Consider the following 24,862-nt stretch of genomic DNA (forward strand, 5'->3'; position numbering starts at 1 on the left):
CAGCTCCCGGCAGTGAGTGGGCTCCTGAGTGGGCAGAGAGGCCGGGCTCACATTGCTGCCAGGTCATGATCTGGGTGAGGCTGGGCATGGGATGGCCAGGCTGGGCAGGGGAAGGGGACAATGTCAAGGCCAGAGGAGGCCAGACTGAAGGGCCGGACTGCACCATGGCCCTGGGCGGCCTGCTGTACCCTGTGCCCTCAGGAAGGTCCCAAGCGGTCCCTGTCCCCCTCTTTCTGCCTGGTCCCTGGCAGGGGCTCTATATTTAGGGCCTGGCAATGTCCAGCCACTGAGGGGAGAGTCAGGGCCAGCCTTGAAATAGCCCCGGGCCCGTCCCCAGGGCCACTGGCTGTGGGAGCCAGTGGGTCACCAGTCAGCAGGCTCTGAGAGTGGCGGTGACAGACCTCGGTGCTCTGTGCCCCAGAGAGAGCGACAAGTCTGTGAGTAAACACAGTAAGCACAGCAGGGGCAGGTGGCCAGGTGGCCGCAGTGGAATGGTGATGAGTCCCTTCTCAGAACTGTGTCCCTGGAGACAAGCCACCTGAGAGGTTGAGCATCCATCCTCAGAGTGCAAGCCCAGAAGGAGGGTCAAGCCAGTCTCCAGGCTCAGCAGGGCCTCCTCATCTGGCCGCCCAAACCCTGCTACCCCTGCCCACCTACCATGAGGTCCCTTCACCATGTCCCGATCCTCAGTTTCCCCAACTGCCAACCCCAGACTCCTCGGTCCCCCCTGCATGGCCCAGGGTCGGAGTAGAGGGATGCCCCAGGAAGGGGCGACTGTCACCCTTATTCTCACTGACCCAAAGAACTGCGGGAACAGGTCGCCACATTCCTGACAGGAGTTCTCTGGAGCAGGAGTATTTGAATGCAAACAGCTCCAGACAGGTGCACATACAGAGCCCTGCTGGGAGTGTGTGTGTGTGGGGGGGGTCAGTGGTTTAGGAACTGGGTGGGGACAGGCCCATCAGAGACCTCGAGGAGAGCAGAATAAAGGAAGTGGGGACAAGTGGGGACAGAGGACAGTCAGGGTGACAAAATAACTACAGAGACAGCAGGCACAGGACTTGGGGAGCCGCGCCCCCCAGGGATGAAGGCATTCTGCTGGAGCCTATCAGCTGAGCAGGCACCCGGGCACCTCGGCTCCCCTCCCCAAGTGGGCACAGCCTGCAGCCTGGGGCCGGTGGGTGACAGCCTGGAGGGCAGGTTGGGGAGGGAGGCGACAGACAGGGACCGCTCCCAGCGTCACCAGCGGAAGGCCAAGCTGACCTAGTTCCCGGTGCCAGCGTGGTGGGGGTGGGGGATAGGGGGGTGCACACAGACTGGAGGACCCTCCCTGCAGCTCCAGCTCTCTCCCTCCATACTCCCAGGTCCCCACCCCAGCTCACTCCCTCCCGAGCTGAAACCCACCTCCAGCCTCCCGCAAGTCCCCCTCCGCCCCGTTGCCACGGTAACGGCTGAACTCCGCCTCCCCAGGCCGAGAGGGGGGCGAGATTGAATTGGCCCTGCCCGCCGCGCTGTGCCAGCCGGGAGTCCCAATTCCACCACCAGTACCCTCCACTCTCAGTGCTGCCCCGGCCCCCTCCCCCAGGATCCCCACCTCCCTGCATCCCGGAGCCCCACGGGAAGCCCGGGGTGGGGGAGGGGCGGTGCCAGCCCAGCAGACTTTGAACCCCAGGCTCCTCGCTGCCCACCTCCTGGGCAGCCCGCGCCCCTCCCGCTGGGTGTATCCCTTCCCCACCCCCTCATCCAAGAGGAATTGGGGACAGCGACAGAAGCCATATGGGGACCCCCCTGGGGAATGGGGCAGCTGAGCTTTGGGTGGTCCAGCGCCCTCCCCCCCACAACCTCCCCCATCCGTCCTGGCGTCCACCTCTGTGAGGTGCAGCGAGCCCGGGCTGGTGAGGACCCACCTGACTGCTCAGGTAAAGCTCGGGGCACAGGCAACAGCTCCCCCCAACCCCTGTCACTTCCCCGGGCCCCCACCTGCACGTCCACTCTCCGGCCAGTCCCCCTACTCCCGTGCACGACAGGACACCGAGGTGCAAGGGTTTCCGAGCCACTGAGCAGGACCCCTCCATTCTAGAGGGCATCCCTCCCCTCCAGCCACACCCCCGGCACCTGAGCAACACGTCGGTTCTGCCATGTGTGTCCCCCTCCACCGCCCCCTCTGCACTCCCTTGCAAATCCCGGCCCCCTCCCCGCTCCCCAGCTCCACGGACACCCCGTCACCCCAGTCTGAGCTCAGGGGGGTCGCACCAGATCTCTTCCCTGTCCTTGCACGGCCACCCACGCCACACCCTGACCGCTGCTCTCCTCGTGGGCGGCCCGGCTGGACCCGGGAAAGGTCAGGCGTGAAGGGGCAGCGCCTCTCCCGGGAAAGTTGCGGTTTCCCCCGCGCCCCCCGGCCGGGCTCACATGTCCTTGGCCGGCAGGTTCTTGCCCTCCACGATGCGGATGGACAGCGAGCTGCGCTTGGCCATGGTGCCCGGCTCCGGGACGCCTGGGTCCCCGAGGGACTGCAGGCGCTGGCGGGGCGCGGGAGGGCGGGGAGCGCTGGGGCCGGGCCCGGAGGCTCCACTCCTTCCTCCCGCCCCCGCCCCACACGAGGGGGGGGCTTGCACGCTGGCCAATCAGCGCTCGGGGGTCCCGGTGGTGGGCGGGGCCTTCCGGGACGGCGGCACTCATTGGCTTCCTGCTGTAGGGGCGGGGCGAGGTCTTCTGGTGCGCTAGCTGGAGGGCTAAGTGGATGTAGGGGGCGTCCCCGGAGCTCGCCGAGACACTAGGTGCGGGAGAGGACTGGGGACTCGGGTCCGAGGGTCGGCATCCGGCCTCGCGGCAACTGTAGACCCTCTGATGTGCTGTTAGGCTTGTGCAAAGGGGCCGAGAGGTTGTGGGGGACGTGCCGGGGGACCCTGTGCTTGACCTACAGGTGAATGAATGGTTTTGGTGGGCCGGGCATGAATCCCCCAAAGACCTGGATTCTTTTTTAGAACCTGTTGGGGAGAGAAGGGGGTTTTGAAGTTGTCACTCACTGCGCTTGGTTCACCTCAGTGGCCCCCGTGGGACCCTGGAGTAGATCTCTGGGTCACAAAGGCGAGATGTGGAGAGTTGCACAGCCGGCCCCAGGCCGAGCTAATTTGCCCCCCACCCCCATTTTCATGGCGGTGGGTGCTTCCATGAGGGAGTCAGGATTTCTCTCCAGCCTCAGTGCCCAGAAGTGAGTTTGGGGAACCATTCACCTGCCTGACTCCTTCCCAGATTGGTCCTGGGCACAGTGGCAGCTAGTCCTAGGTAGCTAAGTCACCACCAGGACACCGTTGTCCCAAGGATGACTCCAGGCCTGGAGTCCCCTTCCCAGTGCCACCACTCCCCTGCCAGGTGCATGGTGGCTTCCTGCCTTCCTAGCAGCCGGGTCTATATCCTCAGCTGCAAAGAGTCAGGCAGCTGTGACAACCGCCAAAGACAAACAGGAGATTCTGTGTACCCGGGTGCCTCAGCACAGCTTCTGTTTTCTGTAACCTCCTGTTCTCTTTTCCTGTTTTGCTGTCTTCCTGCCACACTCCACACGTGACTAAATCCAACGGCCATGGAAGGCTTACAATGCTGTGAATGAAACATCATTCTCTCCACTCCAGCCCCAGAGTTCCCTCTTTGAGGCACCCACAAACCCACAGGGCATCAAATGACCTCTTGTCTCTCACACACACAGCAGCAGTAGCCTGGCTGTGCTTACAGCTTAGTTTCGTGGGTGGTAGAGAGTGTACCTGTCTACACAGACGGCACCTGCTCTCCGGAGATGTGAACACACAGTCCTCTCTGACTGCTTGCCTGCTGGGAGATGGGCAGGCATTGCCAAACCCCGGCGTGTCTCACGGGCCACCTTGCATCTGAGCGAACACCGCTAGGGCAGAGTCCTCCAAGTGGGGTCCCTGGGCTCTGGGGGGGACTTTGTGTAGGGCTCCCCCAAGGCCTGCTGCTCATACCCTACAGCCCCACATCCACACAGCACCCCCATTGCCAGTCTGCATCTTGGTGTGACCAGTGGGGAAATATGTTTCTCATTCACCTATATTGTCACTACTAATATTACTATTATTATTTTAATATTTATTTATTATTGGATAGAGACAGAAAGAAATTGAGAGGAGAGGAAGAGATAGAGAGGGAGAGAGACAGAGAGACATCTGTAGTCCTGCTTCACCATTCAATGAAGCTTTCCCGCTGCAGGTGGGGACCAGGAGGTTGAACCTGGGTCCTTGTGCACTATAATGTGTGTGCTTAACCAGGTGCACCATCGCCTGTCCCCCTGATATTATTATTATTGTTGTTATTATTATTTTGCTTCCATGGCTTCTCTGGAGGCTTCTGGCCTGTTCAGTTCCACCACTCTCTGCTTATTCTTTTTTTTCCCCAGATAGAGGGTGAGAGAGACAGAGAGCAGAGAGACACCACAGCTCGCTCAACTGCTCATGAAGCTTCCTCTTGTTACGGTGCTCCTGTGTGGCCGTTGGGGCTCAAACCCCAGGCCTTCAGGCAAAGTAATGAGTGAACTGTCTCACAGATGTAAAATATATCTTTTCTTATTTATTATGAAAGCACATGCCAGAGAGAAGTAGAGAGCATTGCTTTGGCGCATTTAATGCCGAGGACTGAACTCGGGACCTCATGCTTGAGAGTCCAGTGCTTTATCCACTACGCCATCTCCCAGCTTGCCATAAAATGATTTTTTTTTCCTTCGCAGAGCCCTACTCAGCTCTGGTTTGTCGTGGCTGGGGATTGAACCTGGGGCCTTTGGTGCTTCAGGAACATCGCCCTGAGTCACCCCTACCAGTGGCACCAAGGGCCAGGTGACAAATGACAGGGACAGCCAGTGACAACACATCAGCCTCTGAGCTGGGAGGGGCTCCGGGAGATGGGGCAGGGGAGGGAGAACAGGGCTGTGCACTGAGGAAGGAGTCTGGGCACTGGGAGTCCCCAAGAGAGGGCTTTCTCCAAGTGACACTCCAAGATGATGTCCCCACTGGGGGCAGCCTGGCACCAGGCTCCGGCTCAGCTTTCCAATTGGCTGTCTCATAGCCTTTGTGATGATCTGTCACTCCCATATCCTGTGCATCCTTCAGGACACCCTGTTTCAAAAGGAGCCTCCATTGTGTGTCTGAGGCCCCAGAAACCCCAGGTTCACTCCCTGGCACCACCATACACCAGAGCTAAGTAGTGCTCTGATCTTTTTCTCTCTTTTTTTAAAATACTTATTTATTTATTTATTCCCTTTTGTTGCCTTTGTTGTTTTATTGTTGTAGCTATTATTGTTACTGATATCATCATTGTTGTATAGGACAGAGAGAAATGGAGAGAGGAGGGGAAGACAGAAAGGGGGAGAGAAAGACAGACACCTGCAGACCTGCTTCACCGCTTGTGAAGACTCCCTTGCAGGCGGGGAGCTGGGGGCTCGAACCAATATCCTTATGCTGGTCCTTGTGCTTTGCGCCACCTGCACTTAATCCGCTGCACTACTGCCAAACTCCCTTCCCTTTTTTTTTTTTTTTTGCCTCAGGGTTATTACTGGAGCTTGGTGCCAGCACTATGAATCCACTGCTCCTGGAGGCCATTTTTTCCCATTTTGTTGCCCTTGTTGTGGTTGTTGTTGTTGGATAGGACAGAGAGAAATTGAGAGACAAGGGGAAGACAGAGAGGGGGGGAGAAAGATAGACACCTGCAGACCTGCTTCACCACTTGTGAAGCGACCCCCCTGCAGGTGGGGAGCCGGGGGCTTGAACCGGGATCCTTACGCCGGTCCTTGTGCTTTGCACCATTTGTGCTTAACCCACTGCGCTACCACCCAGTCCCTTTTCTCTTCCTTTTTACCTCTCTCATATGAACATAAATAAAGCACACCTTTTTTTTTTTTTTTTAAGAAAGAAGAAAGAGGGGCCAGGAGATAGTCCACCCTGTAGAGCACACTTTACTGTGTGAAGACCGTGAAGACCCGGGTTCGAGCCCAGGCCACCACATGGGAGCAGCATGCAAAGGAACTTCAGGAGCCACTGAACATGGGGATTCGAGGGGCAGGATGTGATTAGTTCAGGGGGCTGGCCAGGGAGGCCTGCCAAGTCTCGGCAGGTTCCCAGAAACCAGTCCTCGGGGAGAGGGTGAATCAGAGGTTGGCTGGAAACTGGTGTGAGGGTACAGGATGAGGGGGTGTCAGCCCTGCTTCCATCATCTGCCCACCCCCCCCCCCCCGCATCAGTGGGGGCAGGGCACAGAGGGGTTGTGCCCTCATTACCTGTCTTTCCCATTCACTCACTCATCATCAGCTCAGGTAGCCAGCATTCCTTGGGTACTTCTGCTGGCTCTGGGGGGTGCAGAGAAAAGCCATCCATGGTGGCCCTTGCCCTCAGGGGGTCCCAGCTGAAGGGGAGAAGCAGGCCTGCAGGGGTGGGAGAGGTGGAACAGAGGATGTAAGGAGCTCGTAGGCCTGGGAGAGACCAGACGCTGGTGCTGGGCCTGGAGCACAGGCAGAGGGGTGCAGGCCTGATGAGCCCTGGGCTGTGTGTGTGGTGGTCTGGGGGCTCAAACATGAGTCCCATGCTTGCAAAGCAGGACCCCACCCAGGTGAGCTATCTGGCCAGCCCCTTCTTTCTCTCCTTCCTTGCTGCCAGGTTTGGCACTGGAGCTCAGCACCTACACGATTCCTCTGCTCCTGGCAGACTCCCCACACCCCTTTCTTTAAGACAGAGGGTGAGAGAAAGACAGGGAGAGAGGAGAGGACACCTGTCGAAGCTTCCCCCATGCACAGTGCTCCTGTGTGGTGATCAGGACTCGGGCTCAGGTCCTGGAGCTGGGTAAGTGTGTGCCTTACAGGGTGAGCCATCTCCTGCCCCCGCATCCCCCTCACGCCACTCACACACCCAGTATAAGCTTTAAGATTTTGACCCACACCCATCAGAAGTCAGGAAAGTCATAGGGTCTTGGAGGTCAACTTCTGACATTCCTGGCAGGTAAGGAAGTTTGAGAGAACAGTGTGTGAGACCCTCCCAGGTCCTTCCAGGGCTGGGGAGGACCCTGAGCCAAGGGTGGCCGCTGGGGTGCTGCCCAGGTGGGGGTAGAGAGGGGCGCGATGCCAAACAGACTGAAGTGAGGAACTGCAGGGATTGAGGTGGAGTGGAGTCTGATTTGGAGCCCCCGAACGTGGCCGCCACGTCCTCTGCCCATCACCTGGGTTCCTTCTGGAGCTGTGTTCGCTGGCTGTACACCACACCACACCCCAGTAAACATTTAGAAATGTGTGTGTGGGGTGGAAGGGCAACCTAAGGGAATAAATAGCATAATGGTTATGCAAACAGACTCTCATGCCTGAGGCCCAAAATCCCAGGTTCGAGCCCCTGCCCCACCATAAGCCAGAGCTGAACAGTACTCTGGTTAAAAAAAATAAATAAATAGGGAGTCAGGTGGTAGCGCAGCGGTTAAGTGCACGTGACGCAAAGCACAAGGACCAGTGTAAGGATCCCGGTTCGATCCCTCGTCTCCCCACCTGCAGGGGAGTCGATTCACAGACATCAATAACAACAACAATAATAACTACAACAATAATGAAAAACAACAAGGGCTTGTGTGGAACAGCACCAGAGAGCTTCCTCCATTGCCAGGTCACCTCCTACTTGGTACCAGGGCTCAAACCAGGGCCACATACATGACAAGCTAGGCTCCCTACCCAGTGAACTATCTCTCCACTCTCTCCTCCCATTTACAGGGTTTTTGTTTGTTTGTTTGTTTGTTTTTAGTATTTATTAACATGAGAGAGAAAGAAAGAACCAGAGCTTCATCTGGCACTGGTGATGCTGGGGACTGAACTCAAGGACCATGCTTGAGAGTCCAACCCTCCAGACACTGCCCCACCCCCAAGGCCACTTCCCTTTTTTTTTTTTTTCCACCACAGGAAAAAAAAAAACAGAACCTCCACTTGGCATCTTTTCTGACTGTGGAACTATTTGGAAAGGATTTTATAATGTTTTCTTTTTTTTGTTTGTTTTTGAAGCGATTTGGGTGTGATTACCTCCTCTGATTTCCTGCCAGTTCCGGTTTCTCTAGAAGCATTGAGACCCTGGGGAATCTTTGGGATACCTCCCAAGTGAGAAAACAGGGCCTGCGAATTGTTTACATGCATAGTGACGCATTGTAGGAGGCTAAATTTAACAGTGGTGTGCAGCTCCATTTGGAAAACGTGTTATATTATTTACTTTTTAAAAAAAATTTAGTGGTTTGAATATTTTGTACTTCACTCTCTTTCTCCGTCCCTCCCTTCCTCCCTCCCTCCTTTCCAGACTTCAAGACCATCCAGTCAGAAGCCTTATACCTACAGGCCTCCTGGGGACACTGACCTGGCCAGAGGGAGGCTTTCTCACCCACCCTCTGCCTACCCCCTCAGCGGCCACTGGCACCTGTCTGGGGTTCCAGGGAGCATGGGCAGTGAAGGAATTGTTGGGTCTGAGGAAGGAGGAGCTGGGGAGCAGCAGGGGTATGAAGAGGAGCTGTGCAGATGTCTGGGGGCTTCCAGAGCAGAGTCCCTCCTAAAACTAGGAGGGGTCCTGTAATGACGTCATCGAAGCTGGGCACAAATAGCCAGATAGGCTTAGCTGAGGGGCCAAGGACTGAGACACCTAGAAGGGCAGGTGGGATGCTAGGCTCTTTTGTCTCCGCTGTCCACCACCTCCCCACCCAACATCACTGACAGTGAGTCTCTCGCCCAAGTCATATAGACAGACAGGATCACAGACAGACAGAGATGCAGAGACAGACAGAGAGACATACAGGGAGACAGAGCTAGGTAGAAGGCTGGCAGGAAGCTTACGTGGGTGTACTCCCCCCATCTCACTGCACTGGGCAGAGCCTCTGTGCTAGGGTGTCCTTCTCTCAGTCTCTGTCTCTCTATGTGATTAAAGTTGGCTCAGAGGGTGCTGCGTGGTAGTGCAGCGGGTTAAGCGCAGGTGGCTCAAAGGCAGGGCCGGCGGAAGGATCCCAGTTCGAGCCCCCGGCTCCCCACCTCCCAGGGAGGTCACTTCACAAGCGGTGAAGCAGGTCTGCAGGTGTCTTCCCCTCCTCTTTCCATTTCTCTCTGTCCTATCCAACAACAATGACGTCAATAACAACAATAACAGGAGTCAGGCAGTAGCACAGCAGGTTAAGCGCATGTGGCGCAAAGCGCAAGGACCGGTGTAAGAATCCCAGTTCGAGCCCCTGGCTCCCCACCTGCAGGGGAGTTGCTTCACAGGCAGTGAAGCCGGTCTGCAGGTGTCTATCTTTCTCTCCCCCTCTGTTTTCCCTCCTCTCTCCATTTCTCTCTGTCCTATCCAACAACGAAGACATCAATAATAACAACAATAATAACCACAACAACAATAAAAAAACAAGGGCAACAAAAGGGAAATAAATATTAAAATTTTTTAAAACAACAACAATAACAATAATTACAACAACAAGGGCAACAAAAGTTGGGGAAAAATGGCTTCCAGGAGCAGTGGATTCTCACTGCCGGCACCGAGCCTCAGCAATAACCCTGAAGGGGAAAAATAAAAAGTTGGCTCAGAGTCATGAAGCCCCAGCAATGACAAAAATAAACACATAGATAAATAAATAAATGGGGAGAGAACTCAGAGACGGGGGTGGGGGGGAGAACTGCTTTTACGCCCCCTGGCTGAGTTGAGGTGGAGGGAAGGGACTCTTGCTCCCTGGTTCTCCTCAGGGAACTCTGTGTATATGAGGAGCAGGAACTGGTCACCCTGAGGTGGCAGAAGCAAGGGTAGGCAGAGACAACCCCTGGGCTGTGTTCTGTGGCCCACCCGGGTCTGGGTCCCAACACTGACAGAATAGAGTGTGACTGTGGGCTGTGGGGTAGGAGGGAGGTTTCCCCAGATCTACAATCACTCACCCCCCTCAGCCCTAGCTCCAATGGGATGGAGAAGACTCTCACATGCCAAAGGGGGAAACTAAAGTCTCAAATCCAGACCTCTCTGTCACCAAGTTGGAGATGCTTTGGGTGGGCTTCCTGGAAGAAGTGGCACTAGCTAGACTTGAAACCCTCCAGAGCAGAGAGAATCCAGGGCTGGGCCTCCCCAGGCTTCAGGGACAGGGGACTTGGGATGAGGCCAGCACAGCTGCAGACAAACATAAACCTGCCCCTGCTTCTGGCGCCACTGCCACCCACTGCAGCCTGGGCTGGGTCCCTGGCGGGGATGACAAGAGCCAGGAGCCTTGCGGTGAAGGGTGGCCCCACAGTGGCGGGGAGGGGGGCTCCTGGCTCTTTCCTCTGACCTCTGTTCAGTTGAGACCCAACCTCTTATGGCCCCTCTGCAGGATGACCAGAGCAAAGCGAGTGCTGGGGACCCCTCCCTGGGCCACATAAAAAAAATCAAAATAGGAGGCTGGGCAGGCAGTGGCATAGTGGGTTAAGTGCACATGGTACAAAGCCCAAGGACCAGCCTAAGGATCCCGGTTCGAGCCCCTGACTCCTGACACCTACCTGCTGGGTGGTCACTTCACAAGCGGTGAAGCAGGTCTGCACGTGTCTGTCTTTCTCTCCCCCTCCCTGTCTTCCCCTCCTCTCTCCATTTCTCTCTGTTCTATCCAAAGACAACAACAACAGTAATAACAATAATAACAACGATAAACAAGGGCAACAAAAGGGAAACAAATAGCCTCGAGGAGCAGTGGATTCCTAGTTCAGGTACCGAGTCCCAGTAATAACCCTGGAGGCAAAAAAAAAAATAGTGGGTTGGGAGATGACACAGTGGAGTGTCAGACTTTCAAGTGGGGGGTCCTGAATTCCTTCCCCAGCATCAAATGTGTCAGAGGGATGCTCTGCCTCTCTCTCTTTCTCTCTCTTCCCTCCATTCTCTCTCATGAATAAGTAAATCTGTTTTGAGGAAAAACAAACAAACAAACCTATAGCCAGAGAAATGGCTTAGCTGGTCAAGTGCATGGCTGTCTTCCTCAGGTTCCATGTTTAATCCCCAGCACCACATGTAACCAGAGTGGTGATTCTTTTTTTTTTTTTTTTTTTGCCTCCAGGGTTATTGCAGGGGCTCGGTGCCTGCACTACAAATCCACTGCTCCTGGAGGCCATTGTTTTCCCCCTTTTTGTTGACCTTGTTATTGTGATTATTGTTATTGCTGTCACTGTTAGACAGGATAGAGAGAAATCAAGAGAGGAGGGGAAGACAGAGAGGGGGAAAGAAAGATAGACACCTGCAAACCTGCTTCACCACCTGTGAAGCGACTCCCCTGCAGGTGGGGAGCTGGTAGCTCGAACCGGGATCCTTAATGCCAGTCCTTGCTTTGGGCCACCTGCACTTAACCCACTGTGTTGCCTGACTCCCACCCGCTCCTTTTTAACCAGAACACTGCTCAGCCCTGGCTTATGGTGGTGCAGGGGGACTGAACCCAGGACTTTGGAGCCTCAGGCCTGACAGTCTGTTTGCATAACAATTATATATCACCAGAGTGGTGATTCTACTTCCCTCTCTCTTCCTCATGTGAAACACACACTCCTGTGTTATATGTAATAAAAAATCTTTATATATATATAGTTTTATTTTAATGAGGGAGATTTATTGGGAAAGATACAGAAAGAGATCAGAGCCTTGCTCAGCTTTGGCTGATGGTGGTGCTGGAGTTTGAACCTAGGACCCTGGAGCTACATACAAGCATGAAAGTCTTTTTTTTTTTTAAATATTTATTTTATTTATTTATTCCCTTTTGTTGCCCTTGTTTTTTTATTGTTGTAGTTATTATTGTTGTTGTCATTGTTGGATAGGACAGAGAGAAATGGAGAGAGGAGGGGAAGACAGAGAGGAGGAGAGAAAGATAGACACCTGCAAACCTGCTTCACCGCCTGTGAAGCGACTCCCCTGCAGGTGGGGAGCCAGGGTTCAAACCGGGATCCTTATGCCAGTTCTTGTGCTTTGCGCCACCTGTGCTTAACCCGCTGTGCTACAGCCCGACTCCCGCATGAAAGTCTTTTTAAAAATATTTTATTTATTTATGAGAAAGATAAGAGGAGAAAGAGAACCAGACATCACTCTGGCACATGTACTGCCAAGGATCGAACTTGGGACCTCATGCTTGAAAGTCCAAAGCTTGTCACTGTACCACCTTCCAGACCACAAGCATGAAACTCTTTTCCAGAATGACTGTGCTATCTCCCTGGCCTGTAAATCTTTTTTTTTTTTTTTTAAAGAACACTAAGGGGTGAGGGAAGTCCCAGGTTCAATCCCCGCATCACCATAAACCAGAGCTGATCAGTGCTCTGGTGAAAAGAAAATACTAACCCTCGTGTCTCCATCACTCTCTAGGGGACAGGCCAGGCCTCTCCTCTGCCTCCTCCCAGCAGCTCCCTGCTCCTCTCTCCTGTCCACCCTGTGACTCAAGGTTCCTCCCACAGAGGGGGTCCACAGGCTTGGTCAGCAAGGAGAGAGGTTCCCCCCGACACACACACACAGGCCTGGAAGGACTTCAGGGAGCCAGAAAATGAGCCGGAGAACAGCTCAGAGAGAGAGAGAGAGAGAGAGAGTGTGTGTGTGTGTGGGGGGTGTCCCCACCTTGGAGACTGAATCCAAGGTGGAGACTTGAGGTCAGCTTTGTCTGAGTGTGGGGGTCACTTCTGACCTCCGGGGCCTCAGCCCAGGCCTGCTGACCCCAGGGTGCAGGTGACATTCAGAGCCGGTCCTCCCCCCCTCCCCAGTAACCTGAGCCATCGTGGCACTGGCCCCTCCCTCCCCAGGTCTGGAGAGCCCACCTGGACTGGAGCAGGCCTGGGGGCCAGAGAAGGGGCCCCTGCCCTGTGGTGGCTGGCTGTGACATTGCCAGAGGGGACCTGGAGGCTGGTCAGGGGGACCCTGAGGGCTGCAGGTCACCAGGTTCCGTGAGCAGAGGTGCCTCCCCGCCCTTGGCCCTCAGCCCAGACCTGGGTTCCTCTTTTCCCAGAAGTTCATCCCGAGTGGCTTCTGTGCTTCGCACTTATTAACCTCCGGAACCTTCCAGAAAACAGTGGAAATGCCCTGCCCCATCCTCTTGTGGTGGGGGAGGTATGGGGAGCAATGGGGAGAGGGGTACTGTCTAGACAGAAGCAGGGGTGAGGGCGTCTTGGATCCCCACTAAGTATCTCTTCGGCCCAGGCCCAGAATGCCACTGGCCACGCCCATAAACCCACGGACCCGCCCTCGAAGCGCAAAGCCCCGCCCACTAGAGCCACTGTCCCCACCCATAAACTCCATGGCTCCGCCCACCAGAGCTGTTTGCTGGGTCCACAAGCACCTACCAGTCAATTGACCAGCAGGCCGGCCCACTGGCCTTTCCCCGTTGTTTGCAAAATCCAAGTGTTTCCTTATTTTCAAAGTTATGTGTGTGGGGGGGAGAGAAAATGAACACAGTGCAGCATCACTCTGGCCTAGGCAGTGCTGGGACTCGAACTGACGGCCTCATGGTGCCAGTCCAGCACTACCACTGAGCCACCTCCCTGGACACGACATAGGATTTTTTTTTCTTTTTTCATTTATTGGATTGGGACAGCTGGAAATTGAGAAAGAAAGGGGTGATAGGAAGGGAGAGACACAGAGAGACACCTGCAGCCCTTCTTCACCACTCGCAAAGCTTTCCCCTTGCAGGTGGGGACCAGGGGCTCGAACCTGGGTCTTTGTGCACTGCAACATGTGCACTCAACCAGTTGCGCCACCACCCGGTCCTACCACATAGGATCTTGTGACATTCCTGTCTACATACTCCACCCGTCTCTATCTGTCTCTTTCTCTGTCGTTCTATCTAATTTGAAAGTCAGCTCAGAAGCAACAAAATCATGCATTTTGTATGAGGTCCCTGGCTCAGCAAATAGATAAACAAACAAATAAGTAAATACGCTTCCCCACAGGACTCCCCATGGCCCTGGGGGTGCAGCACAGTCCCCAGGTCCTCCCTGGGCCACCACTCAGTGATGCTGCCCAGCAAGCAGGGGTCCCGGCCATTCAGCACATGGTCCCCAGAACCCCTGCAGGTGTGTGTGTGTGTGGGGGGGTGGGAGCAGCCCCCACGTTTCCTGGTGGGGGTAGATATCCCCCTCTTCAGCCTGGGCTATTCTTCTTGGAGGAAGCTCCTAACAGGGCCGGGCAACCCAGGAAGCTCAGGCCAGGGGTAGGGTGGGCTGGGGTGGGGGAGCAGAGTCAGGGGCAACCCCACACCCCACTCCTGGAGGAGCTGAGTCCCCGCTCCCTGACCCCGTTCTCACTGCTGCTCCCAGGAGAGCCCTGATTTTGTGCAAAAGTGGGGTGCAAGCATACATACTGGGGGAAGGGGGTGGAGCTGCCCCATAACAGTGAGCTGGGGACACCTTGGGACACCCAGAGGCCATCTGGGTGTCTTCAGAAGGGACCGGAGCACGAAGTGGCCAGTGGAGGCTGCTAAGGGGCTGGGGGGCTGGGCCCCTTCTCCTCGCCGCCCCCCTTTTGCCATTCCTCCCTGTGAGCTCTGTGCTTACTGGGACACAATCACGCCATCCCTGGGCCGGCTCAGCCACCCCCACACATGCCTAGCCACCAGGAAGTGAGTCCAGTTTGCAGGGTTGGGCAGAGCTAAAAACAAGAGGCAAGAGACAGAATCAAGTGGCCCAAGAGCCAGCCAGGGACACAGAGGGGCTGCGGGGTGGGGAGGAGCCTAAGGATGTCACACTGGGGTCCCCGTGTCTGTTTCCTCACGTCTGTAACATGGGAGATGAGGCTGCTGAATGAGTGAGTGAGTGAATGAATGAATGAATGAGTGAGTGGGTGAGCATGTGGTAGAGACAGCTCACCTGGTAGGCCATGCATAGGGCTCTAGGCTCAAGTCTAGGTGCTGCCACGGGAAACACCATGGATGGAGGAGCAGTGCTGTGGTGTCTCTCCCTCTCTCTCCATGTAGAATATCGAGGCCATGGAAATAACTCAACTGGCAGAGTCCAGGACTTGCACACCTGAGGCTTCTGGTTCGATTCCCAGCTCTACATGTACTGGAGTGGTCCTCTGATTTCTTTCTCTTTCTCTTCCTCTCTCTCCTATCTCATATAAAATACAATAAAATAAATCTTTTTTTTAAAAAAAGGAATAAGAGGGGGCCGGGCAGTGGTGCACTCAAGTAAGCCACGCAGTACTAAGCACAAGGATCCAGGTTCAAGCCCCCGGTCCCCACCTGCAGGGGGGACACTTCACAAGCAGTGAAGCAGGTCTGCAGGTGTCTTTCCTTCTCTGTCTCCTCTTCTTTCTCAATTTCTCTCTGGTCTATCCGATTAAAAAAAGAAAAAAGAAAAAATGGCCACCAGGAGCAGTGGATTCATAGTGCTGGCACCAATAACCCTGGAGGCAAAACAAAAGAAAGAGGAAGAGGAAGAGGAGGAGGAGAGTGGCTGGAAAAGGCTTCTTAGAATGGGCTATTTTGGGGGTCAGGTGGTAGTGCAGCGGGTTAAGCGCAGGTGGCGCAAAGCACAAGGACCAGAGTAAGGATCCCGGCTCCCTCCCTGCAGGTGGTTGCTTCACAGGCAGTGAAGCAGGTCTGCAGGTGTCTGTCTTTCTCTCTCCCTCTCTGTCTCCCCCCCCATTTCTCTGTCTTATCCAACAACAACGACAGCAATAACAACAACTATAATATCTACAACAACAATAAAAAAAAAGAGCTATTTTGCAGGAGAGGTGATCAACCACTAAGTACATTAAGGCCAAATAAATAAACAGATAAATGGTAAAAAATAAAAATAAAGAAATAGGGGCTGAAAAAATAGCCAGGCCACCTGCAGACAGCCCTGATCTGAGTCCCAGCACCACACGAAAGGCGCTGTGTCACCAGGGGAAGTCTGGTGTTGTGGTGTCTCTTCCTCTCAGTCTCTGCCTCTCCTGAATGAACAAACAGCCCAGCAACAGTGAAATCATACATGCAAGAGGCCCCAGCTCCACCAAACACCTGGGCCAGGGAGATGGCTCAGTGGTAGAGTATGGGACTTGCATGCCCATGGTCCTGAGTTTGATTCCCAACACGGTTTATGTCAGAGCGGTGCTCTGATTCTTGCTTAGAAACAAGTACTTTTAAAAAAATGAGTGAGCAGGGAGCCAGGCGGTAGAGCAGAGGGTTAAGCGCAGGTGGCACAAAGCGCAAGGACTGGCAGAAGGATCCTGGTTTGAGCCCCCAGCTCCCCACCTGTGGGGGAGTCGCTTCACAGGCGGTGAAGCAGGTCTGCAGGTGTCTATCTTTCTCTCCCCCTCTCTGTCTTCCCCTCCTCTCTCCATTTCTCTCTGTCTTGTCCAACAATGATGACATCAATAACAACGACAATAATAACTACAACAATAAAAAAGGGCAACAAAATGGAATAAGTAAACAAATAAATAAAAATTATTAAAAAAATAAGTGAGCAGGGGCTGGGTGGTGGTTTACCTGGTCAGTGTACATGTGACAATAAACAAGGACCCAGGTTCAAGCCCCTGATCCCCACCTGCAGGAGGGATCATGCAAAAGTGGTCAAGCAGAGCTGCAGATGTCTCTCCATCCACCTGTCTTTCCTTTCCTTCTAAATTTCTCTGTCTGTCTGTCTGTCTGTCTCTGTCTCTCTTTTTCTTTTTGCCTCCAGGGTTATCATGGGGCCTCCCTGTTGGCACTATGAATCTACTGCCCCTGGCGGCCATTTTTTCATGTTATTGGCTAGGACAGACAGAAATGGAGAGAGGAGAGGGAGATAGAGAGGGGGAGAGAAAAATAGACACCTGCAGACCTGCTTCACCGCTTGTAAAGCAGCCCCCCTGCAGGTGGGGAGCCAGGGGGAGGGTTCGAACTAGGATCCTTGTGCGGGTCCATTAGTTTGTCAAAAGAAGAGGAACTCTCTCTCTCTCTCTCTCTCTCTCTCTCTCACTGCTTCACCATCCATGGAGCTCCCAGACGTCTCCATGATTTCCCCTATGGTGCTGGGGCTCCAACCCAGGGCTTCATGTTTCCCCCTGGCCCACTAATGCTGTCATGGATCAAGCCCCCCTTCCCCACAGGGGAGCACCCGTTGACTGGGAGTCTCGTCAGCCCTGTGCAACCCGCACATGGTGGCTGTGGGCTGTGCAACCAGAGTGTGGGGAATTCAGATCTGGTTCCCAGGAAGCCTCAGGGTCTGTCATCTCTGACTGGCTGCCAATGACTCCCCCTGAGCCTCCATGAAAGCCCTGGATGAAGAGGCAACGGTGGGGGGGGGGGGGCAGACCGCAGTTTAGGTGAGTGTCTCAGGCTGTCCTGGGTTCCAGCCTCCTCTCCCACATACACACCTCCATTCCGGGTGAGAGATAGGCGGGGAGAAACAGACACAGAGGAAAGAAAGAGACACACAGCACTGCTCCACTGCTGGTGAAGCAAATGCTCCCTGTGGGGGGCAGGGGGTTTAAACCAGGGTCCTCGTGCTTGGCAAAACGCTGGGGGGGAACCCTCCCAGCCCCCCACTTTTCTTAACGTGGTCTCGGGGCTTTGATCAACCCCTGAGTGGCCTCCTGGGCCCAACTGAATAATTAGTTGATTATTTCTGAGCAAGTGAGTCAGAAGGCTAGGGATCTGAGATCCCAGAAGCACCAGGTTTAATCCCCAGTACCTCCATAAACCAGAGCTGTCTCTCATAAAAATAATCCATCAGGGAGTTGGGCAGTAGCACAGCGGGTTAAGCGCACATGGTGCGAAGTGCAAGGACCAGCAGAAGGATCCCGGTTCGAGCCCCCGGCTCCCCACCTGCAGGGGAGTCGCTTCACAGGTGGTGAAGCAGGTCTGCAGGTGTCTATCTTTCTCTTCCCCTCTGTCTTCCCCTCCTCTCTCCAGTTCTCTCTGTTCTATCTAACAACGATGGCATCAATAACAACAAGAATAACTACTACAACAACAAAAAACAAGGGCAACAAAAAGGGAAAATAAAATTAAAAAATAATAATCCATTCAAAGAAAAATGGACAATTTATCAATGAGAGAAAGTCCTGTGTTCTTTTTTTTTTAAATTTGTTTCTTTATTAATGTTTTACATTCAACAGTAAATACAATAGTTTGTACATGCATAACATTCCCCAGTTTCCCATTTAACAATACAACCCCCACTATGTCATTTATCATCCTTCATGGACCTGTATTCTCCCCCCCCACAGAAAGTCCTGTGTTTTGGGAGTCGGGCTGTAGAGCAGAGGGTTAAGCGCAGGTGGCACAAAGCACAAGGACCGGCATGAGGATCCTGGTTCGAGCCTCGGCTCCCCATCTGCAGAGGAGTCGCTTCACAGGCGGTAAAACAGGTCTGCAGGTGTCTATCTTTCTCTCCCTCTCTCTGTCTTCCCCTCCTCTCTCTGTCCTATCCAACAATGACAACAACAATAACTACAACAATAAAACAACAAGGGCAACAAAGGGAATAAATAAAATAAATATTAAAAAAAAAAAGAAAGTCCTGTATTCTAACATGCTCAATGGTCTCCCCAGCCCATTCATAGTTAGAGCGAGAGCCACTCCACTGGTCCATCCCATCATGTGTGCCCTCCACCCCCACCCTGGCTCATTGTTCCCAGAGCCCCATATGTTGCTGGGGCTGGAACTCGAGGCCTAGGGCGTATTCTTCCTCTGCTGAACTATCCTGGCCTGACTGTCCTTTGTGATGACCCACTAGTGGTCAGTCTACTGTCCTCGTGTCTTGTGAACCCTTCCTGCAAAGACTGGGTTCTGTGCAGGGACTCATGGGAACCTCTGATGGGTAACCAAGTTGGACAGGAATGAGGGTCCCCCTGGTACTCCAGGAACAGAGTGTGGTACTGGTCTGTCCACACTTTGGAGGGGGGACCCTCACCCGCTTGTCCTGGCTCCCGTTCTCAGCCTGTGGACTCACCACGCCCTCCCATCAGCTCCTGGAGCACAGGCGTGCCTGTAACCCCTCCTGTCCACCCCCTGGCTGCCTACGCCTTTGTAAACGCTCTCAATTGCCCTGCTAAGCGGTGGTGTGCCATCTGTCTCCTGGCTGCAGAGTCAGCCGGTTCAGCCAAGGCTTTATCTCTGGGGCCGGGGGGAGCTGGGTTCAGAGGGGGCAAGTGACCCACCCGGGGTCGACCAGTTCCAGGCTGCTAGCTGCTCTGACGAAGCTGGGCTTGGGGGGCTAAGGGAGCAGAGCAGGGAGCCCGTCTGCCCCTCCCCTGGGCCGTAGCCCACCCTCCTCCAGGTTATGAGAGTGCTTCTGGGCTGAAGGAGCCCGAGCTGAAGGAGTGAGGCACCTGCCCCACTAATAAACCATTTAGACTCAAGCAGCTGGGAACGTGGCCAGCTCACGCCTCTGCCCTCCACGTGGCACAGGGCACCTCCCAGCCATGAGTACCCCACCCTCTGGCTGCCCCCAACCCCCACTCCAAACCCCTGGCCCCAGGAGTCCCAGACCTTTGTTCCAGGTGCTGCTTCAGCCCAGGTTCCAGCCCAACGCTGCTCCCAGAAGCTTCTATGGGTGCACCCACCCCAAGGTGCCCAGGTCTGGGGGGTGTGGGGGCAGCACACCCTTCTCCCGGGCGCCCCTCATGGTGGCCCAGTGGGGCCAAACTTGTGGCCCTCAGTTTGTGACTTGGGACTCACCCTGCCCTCCCCTCAGTTGGCCTGGAAGCCAGGCCTTCCCGAGACACCCCCACCACCACTGCGCCCCAGCTGAGAGGGAGTGAGGCCCTTCCCTTCTGGGGTGCAATCACACAGGCAGGGAGGTTGGGGAGGCTGCTGAGGTCTTTATTTTTGGCATGGACAGACCCAGGCTAGAATCCCCCACCCCCACCCCCTGTGGAATCTCCAGAGCAGAACACACTCTGCCTTCCCCCTTTCCAGGCTCTATCTACAGCCTGGCCCAGGAGAGATGCTGAGGGACCGGTAGGGAGCCCCTTAGGAGCTCCCTGAGGCTGGAGGGCTGAACATGTGATGGGTGTTGTATCTTCTCACTTGCATGGGGTCCCCTGGGCCAGAGATGGGGGTGTTCCTGCAGGTGGTGAAACTTGGGGTGGAGGGAGAGAGAAATGAACACAGGTCAGCTGACCACACAGTTGCTGCCTGGGATTTGGAGTGCAGGGGAAACTGAGACACTTCTAGCCAGCTGGGATGAATTAAAGGGTGTCAAATTATTCCCATCCCCATGAATCCACTCCCCTTCCCCCTACTTCTGTCTGGGTCATCACTTAGCCCCCCCCCAAGTCTGACCAGGGGGCTGGGTTTCCTCTTCCCTCTAAGAAGTGTGAAGAACCCACACACACACTCACCTGCCTCCACCGGGCCCAGCAGCTGAGCCCAGAATGAAGTCCTGCACCCCCAAAACACTTCCCCCACACACGTGATCCCAGCCACTATCTCCAAGGGACAGGGTGCCTGATCAGAGGGTGCCACCCCAGGACAGGAGCCATGGGGGCCCAGGGAGGGAGGGGTTCACCCCCACTGCGCCCATCCATCCTGCTGGCTTCTCCAGTGGGGGCGTTCCCCAGTTTAGAGCCTAGAGGTTCCAGAACCTTGGAGAGCTTTTGATCCCTGTTGGGTCTTCAGAGAAAACCTCTCTAGCTGAGGGGGTACTGGTCTGGGTGCCTCTAGCTGGGGGGGGGGCACTGGGTGCAAGGCTGGTGCCTGGGGGAGGCAGGCTGGGGCTCTAGACTGGGGGTTAGGGGGTACTTGACTAGGGTTCTCATCCGGGACTGCATGGTAGGCCGGGGGGCTGCAGGGATGTTGAGATGGGGGTCTGGAGGTCCATGCTGGGCTGGGGGCTTGGGAGAGCACTGGTCCGGGGGGGGTCTAGGGCTGCTGGGTACTAGGCTGGGGTTCTCATCAGGGGGTCCATGGTGTTTTGGGGGTCATGGAGGTCACTAGGGTGGGGGCCTAGAAGTGCTGGGGCTCTGGGGGGATATGAGGGTATTGGGTCAGGCTCCTCAACAGGGAATGCATGCAGGGTTGAGGGTCTGGGACAGTACTAGGCTGGGGACCTGGGATCATGGTTTGGGGCACTGGGGTACTGGGTGAAGGTCTGGGGGTGCTGGGATGGGGCCCTGGGGGGTTCAGAGGGGCCACCCCCTCCTGGGCACCTACCAGGTGTAGACCAGCAGGGTGAGGAGGGCAGCAGCGAGCACAGCCAGCAGCACGGACAACGCAGTGATGATGACCTCAGAGTTGGGGCTGTGGGACCTGGCGGCTGCCTGGAGGCTCTGGGCTGAGGGAGGGAGACCCCACAGACAAGGAGCAGTGAGGCCAGGCCTGAGGAAGGGAACCTGGAACAAACCTCTAGATCCCCACTCCAGGGGCAGCACAGACGGCAGGATGGGAATGAGGGCTCTGATGGAGGGGCCGCCCATGCCCCAGTCTGGTCCAATCCCCCCCAGCTGCCCCCATACCTCGCTGCAGGTCAATCTCCTCAGACCACTCAGTCTCTGCCACAGGCCCCCCGTCACTCATGACCAGGAACTTCACTCTAAGTGAGAGACCCCAAGTTGGGGTATAGGGGTGGGACCCTGAGACCTGACACCCACAGCCTGAACCCCTGACTCCCAGGGCCCAAGGCACATCTGCAGGCTCTCTGGGCCTCAGGGGAGAGGATCAGAGCCCCCAGCACTGAACCCCGATGACTCGTGTCTGTGGGGAGGGGAGAGACCCACCCTGTGCTGTTGGTGGAGGGCACAAGTGTGGGTGCCCTCTATTGAAGAAGGGTGGAGAATTCACCCAGGCCTCCCTCCTGGTGTTGGAGAACTAGCCAGGGAGCCAGGCGCTCCAGGATGGGTGCCCTGGGCTTGGGTTTGGGGTACCCCAGGGACCCCATTCCAGTGACTGCTCACCGGTAGGGCCCGGGGTCGGGCAGGGGGTGGTTGCAGCTTCTGTGGGTCCAGAGGCAGCCGGTGTCATTGCCTACACGCAGCAGCCGGAGCTGGCGACCGTCCAGGGGGTTGAGGTACAGCGCCCGGTTGGCCCTGAGAGTCAGGTAGTAGCCGCTGCGGGGGAGCTCGGCCGGCACGGGGCTGCCCTCGGCCTTTGGGGGGGCCGTGAAGTTTGGGGCAGCTGGGGAAGGTGTGCAGAGTCAGAGGCTACACCCCCCTATGCCCTCCCTGCACCGCCAGGCTCCCAAAAGGGAAACTGAGGCCTGCCTACCCCTGCTGTTGGCCACTACCAGCCAGATGGGGTCCAGATCGGAAATGTTGAGGTGAGCGAACTGGCCTCCGGGCTGCTCCAGTGTGAAGGTGGACTGGGTGAGCCTGCCCTCCAGGGCGGTGCTGGCGAGCTGGGGCACGTAGGGGATGCGCTCTGTGTGGGGGGTACTCAGTAGGGCCCAGCCTGGGGGGCATGGCTCTCCCCAGGGAGCCCCAGTCTGTGGCAGTGGTTGGGCTTCTTTTTTTGGTAGGTCCTACATTTGCATGAGTCCCGGCCCCCAGCAGGCTCCCCCTTTTTAAATTTATTTTCCCTTTTGTTGGCCTTTTTGGTTTTTTATTGTTGTAGTAGTTGTTATTGTTGTTGATGTTGTCATTGTTGGATAGGACAGAAAGAAATGGAGAGAGGAGGGGAGATAGAGAGGGGGAGAGAAAGACACCTGCAGATCTGCTTCACCACCTGTGAAGCGACTCCACTGTAGGTGGGGAGCCGGGGACTCGAACCGGGATCCTTACACCAGTCCTTGCGTTTCATGCCACATGCACTTAACCCACTGTGCTACCGCCTGACTCCCAGGTCTGTAGGTTTCTTATCTTCTTCTCTATCTCCCCTCCCCTCTCAATTTGTCTGTCTTATATTTTAAAAAAAAATTATGAGGGTAGCACAGCGGGTTAAGTGCACATAGCACCAAGCGCAAGGACTGGAGCAAGAATCCTGGTTCGAACCCTCGGCTCCCCACCTGTAGGTAGGTGTCACCATGAGTGTTGAAGCAGGTCTGCAGGTGTCTATCTTTCTCTCCCCCTCTGTCTTCCCCTCCTCTCTCCATTTCTCTCTGACCCATTCAGCAACACCACCAGCAATAACAACAACAGTAACAAGAAGGGCAACAAAATGGAAAAAATGGCCTCCAGGAGCAGTGGATTCAGAGCGCAGGGACGGAGCCCAGCAATAACCAGCTCACTCTTAGAAATTTTCAGGTAGAGAGGGAGAGACAGAGACAGGAGAGATACCACAGCGCCACTTCACCCTATGGGAAAGTGTGCACTCTACTGGACCCCAAACCTCCTGGCCCCCAAATCATTTTATTTTACTGCTTAAGTCAGCAAATGAGCAGGGCCTGAAGCCGCTGGCTGCAGGCTCATGAGGTAAGTCTGGAGACTCTGAACTTGGACTCAGACACAGGAAGGAGGGAGGAAGAGGTAAGAATCGGGGTGGTTCTTGCCCCTTCTCCCCTCCGCCTTGGAACAGGGTCCAGGTGGCTGTCACTGTAGTGGGGCTGTCTCCTTCAACCCCCCCCAAGGGTCCAAACATGAGGGGTCAGGAGGCAGGTGATAAGAGGTGGGGTCTGACCCCCGGGGTCCCCAGCCCAGCCACATCCCCCCTCACTTACCGAGGCCTGTCCCCAGCTGGAGACAAGTCAGCAGCACCAGCAAGGTTACCAACAGGCACCACTGTCCCCTGCTGAGCCCCATGGCCAGGCCAGGAGCCCAGTGTCCGTCCATCTGTCCGTCTGAGGCTCTGTCTGGGCTGGGGCCCCAGGAGGGTGGCCACTTTAAGCATTCTTAAAAGCTGTCCCTCCCCGTGCCCCCTCCTCCCAAACAACTGGTTTGACGGGTTTGGGGGGCAGAAGCTGAGGGCCCCAGGGATTGGGCTCCACCAGGGAGGGGTCCAAAGTGAACAATTGTTCACTGTCCTGAGACAAGCCCAGACACCCCCCACCATCACCACCAAACACACTCGCCAGTGCAGAAGGGCCTAGCTGGGGAGGGCCAAGGGAGAAGAAGACAGCCTCCCTGAACCCCAGACAGCCTGGTGAACTTCAGTATTCAAACTGTCATGAGCTAGAAGTTTCCAAAGCCCCCCATGTGCTGGGAGAGTTAACCTCATTTTTTTCATGAGGGGTTAAGACTCCCAGCTTGCACAGCAAGACTCAGAATGAGAGGTCCTCACTCCGAAATAAGTTTGGGGGAACCCCTGTGGGGCCTTTAGTCCCCCCCTTAAAAGCCTGGCTCCTGGAGGGAGATCCCCAACATCACAGCCATTTTATTTCTGGCAGCTGCAGGGCAGAGGGTAGTCCTGGAGATAGGGGCCCTCGTGAGGTGCAGGGCAGGTGGGCGCACAACCTCTCACCCGAAGGTCCTGCTCCACTCCTAGCCACGCCCTGAGGTTCATGTCATCACCTCTTCTGAAAAACCAACAGACCTCTGTGAAAAACTGTCTCTCAGTTGCCATGTCCCTGGTGCAGGGACATGTCCTGCTGAGATACACGCCAAAAAAGCTTTCTTTAGTAACTTAAAAAAAAATTGGGAGTCGGGTGGTAGTGCATCAGGTAAAGTGCAGGTGGTGCAAAGCACAAGGACCCGTATAAGGATCCCAGTTCAAGCCCCACCTGTAGGGGAGTCACTTCACTAGCGGTGAAGCAGGTCTGCAGGTGTCTGTCTTTCTCTTCCCCTCTGTCTTCTCCTCTTCTCTCCATTTCTCTCTGTCCTATCCAACAACAACGATATTAACAACAACAACAATAATAACTACAACAAGGGCAACAAAAGGGAATAAATATTTATTTAAAAATTTTTTTTAGTGATTCGGGCAGTAGTGCAGTGAGTTAAGTGCACATGGCGCAAAGTCCAAGGACTGGCTTAAGGATCCTGGTTCGAGCCCCCGGCTCCCCACCTGCAGGGGACTTGCTTCACAGGTGGTGAAGCAGGTCTGCAGGTGTCTG

The 24,862-nt window shown here is 55.4% G+C and overlaps 3 protein-coding genes across 9 annotated transcripts in view; 1 reads left to right on the plus strand and 2 right to left on the minus strand.

The window, feature by feature from the left end:
• Positions 1-2,557, minus strand: part of RASA4B (RAS p21 protein activator 4B) — a 28,207-nt gene extending 25,650 nt beyond the window's left edge. For all 5 annotated transcript variants that reach the window (XR_009545031.1, XR_009545032.1, XM_016185952.2 and 2 more), the window contains exon 1: positions 2,413-2,557. Coding sequence is in view for 3 of the 5 variants with exons in the window: in XM_016185952.2 (XP_016041438.1) it covers positions 2,413-2,477 (65 nt within the window). In the remaining 2 variants the exon portion in view is untranslated. The remainder of the gene's footprint in view (positions 1-2,412) is intronic.
• The window catches only part of CUX1 (cut like homeobox 1), a 389,471-nt gene extending 367,615 nt beyond the window's left edge, over positions 1-21,856 (plus strand). The window contains exon 24 of the transcript XR_009545034.1: positions 21,840-21,856. The gene's annotated coding sequence lies outside the window, so the exon portion shown is untranslated. The remainder of the gene's footprint in view (positions 1-21,839) is intronic.
• LOC103108990 (uroplakin-3b-like protein 1) lies at positions 19,746-24,649 on the minus strand. 3 transcript variants are annotated; one of them, XM_007517992.3, is made up of 6 exons: positions 23,531-24,617; positions 22,144-22,296; positions 21,834-22,053; positions 21,396-21,472; positions 21,094-21,214; positions 19,746-20,020 (listed from the first exon to the last, which is right to left on the minus strand). In XM_007517992.3, exons 1-6 carry the CDS (start codon positions 23,640-23,642, stop codon positions 19,912-19,914), a joined length of 792 nt encoding a protein of 263 aa, XP_007518054.3. In that variant the 5' UTR covers positions 23,643-24,617; the 3' UTR covers positions 19,746-19,911. The 3 variants fall into 3 exon arrangements, with proteins under 3 accessions (XP_007518054.3, XP_060029443.1, XP_060029444.1); XM_060173460.1 differs by lacking the exon at positions 22,144-22,296 and having other exon boundaries at positions 23,531-24,613; XM_060173461.1 differs by lacking the exons at positions 21,834-22,053; positions 22,144-22,296 and having other exon boundaries at positions 23,531-24,649.
• Between the last annotated feature and the right edge of the window lie 213 nt (positions 24,650-24,862).

Source organism: Erinaceus europaeus, chromosome 15 (assembly GCF_950295315.1).
Source record: "Erinaceus europaeus chromosome 15, mEriEur2.1, whole genome shotgun sequence".
Classification (NCBI taxonomy): Eukaryota; Metazoa; Chordata; class Mammalia; order Eulipotyphla; family Erinaceidae; genus Erinaceus; species Erinaceus europaeus.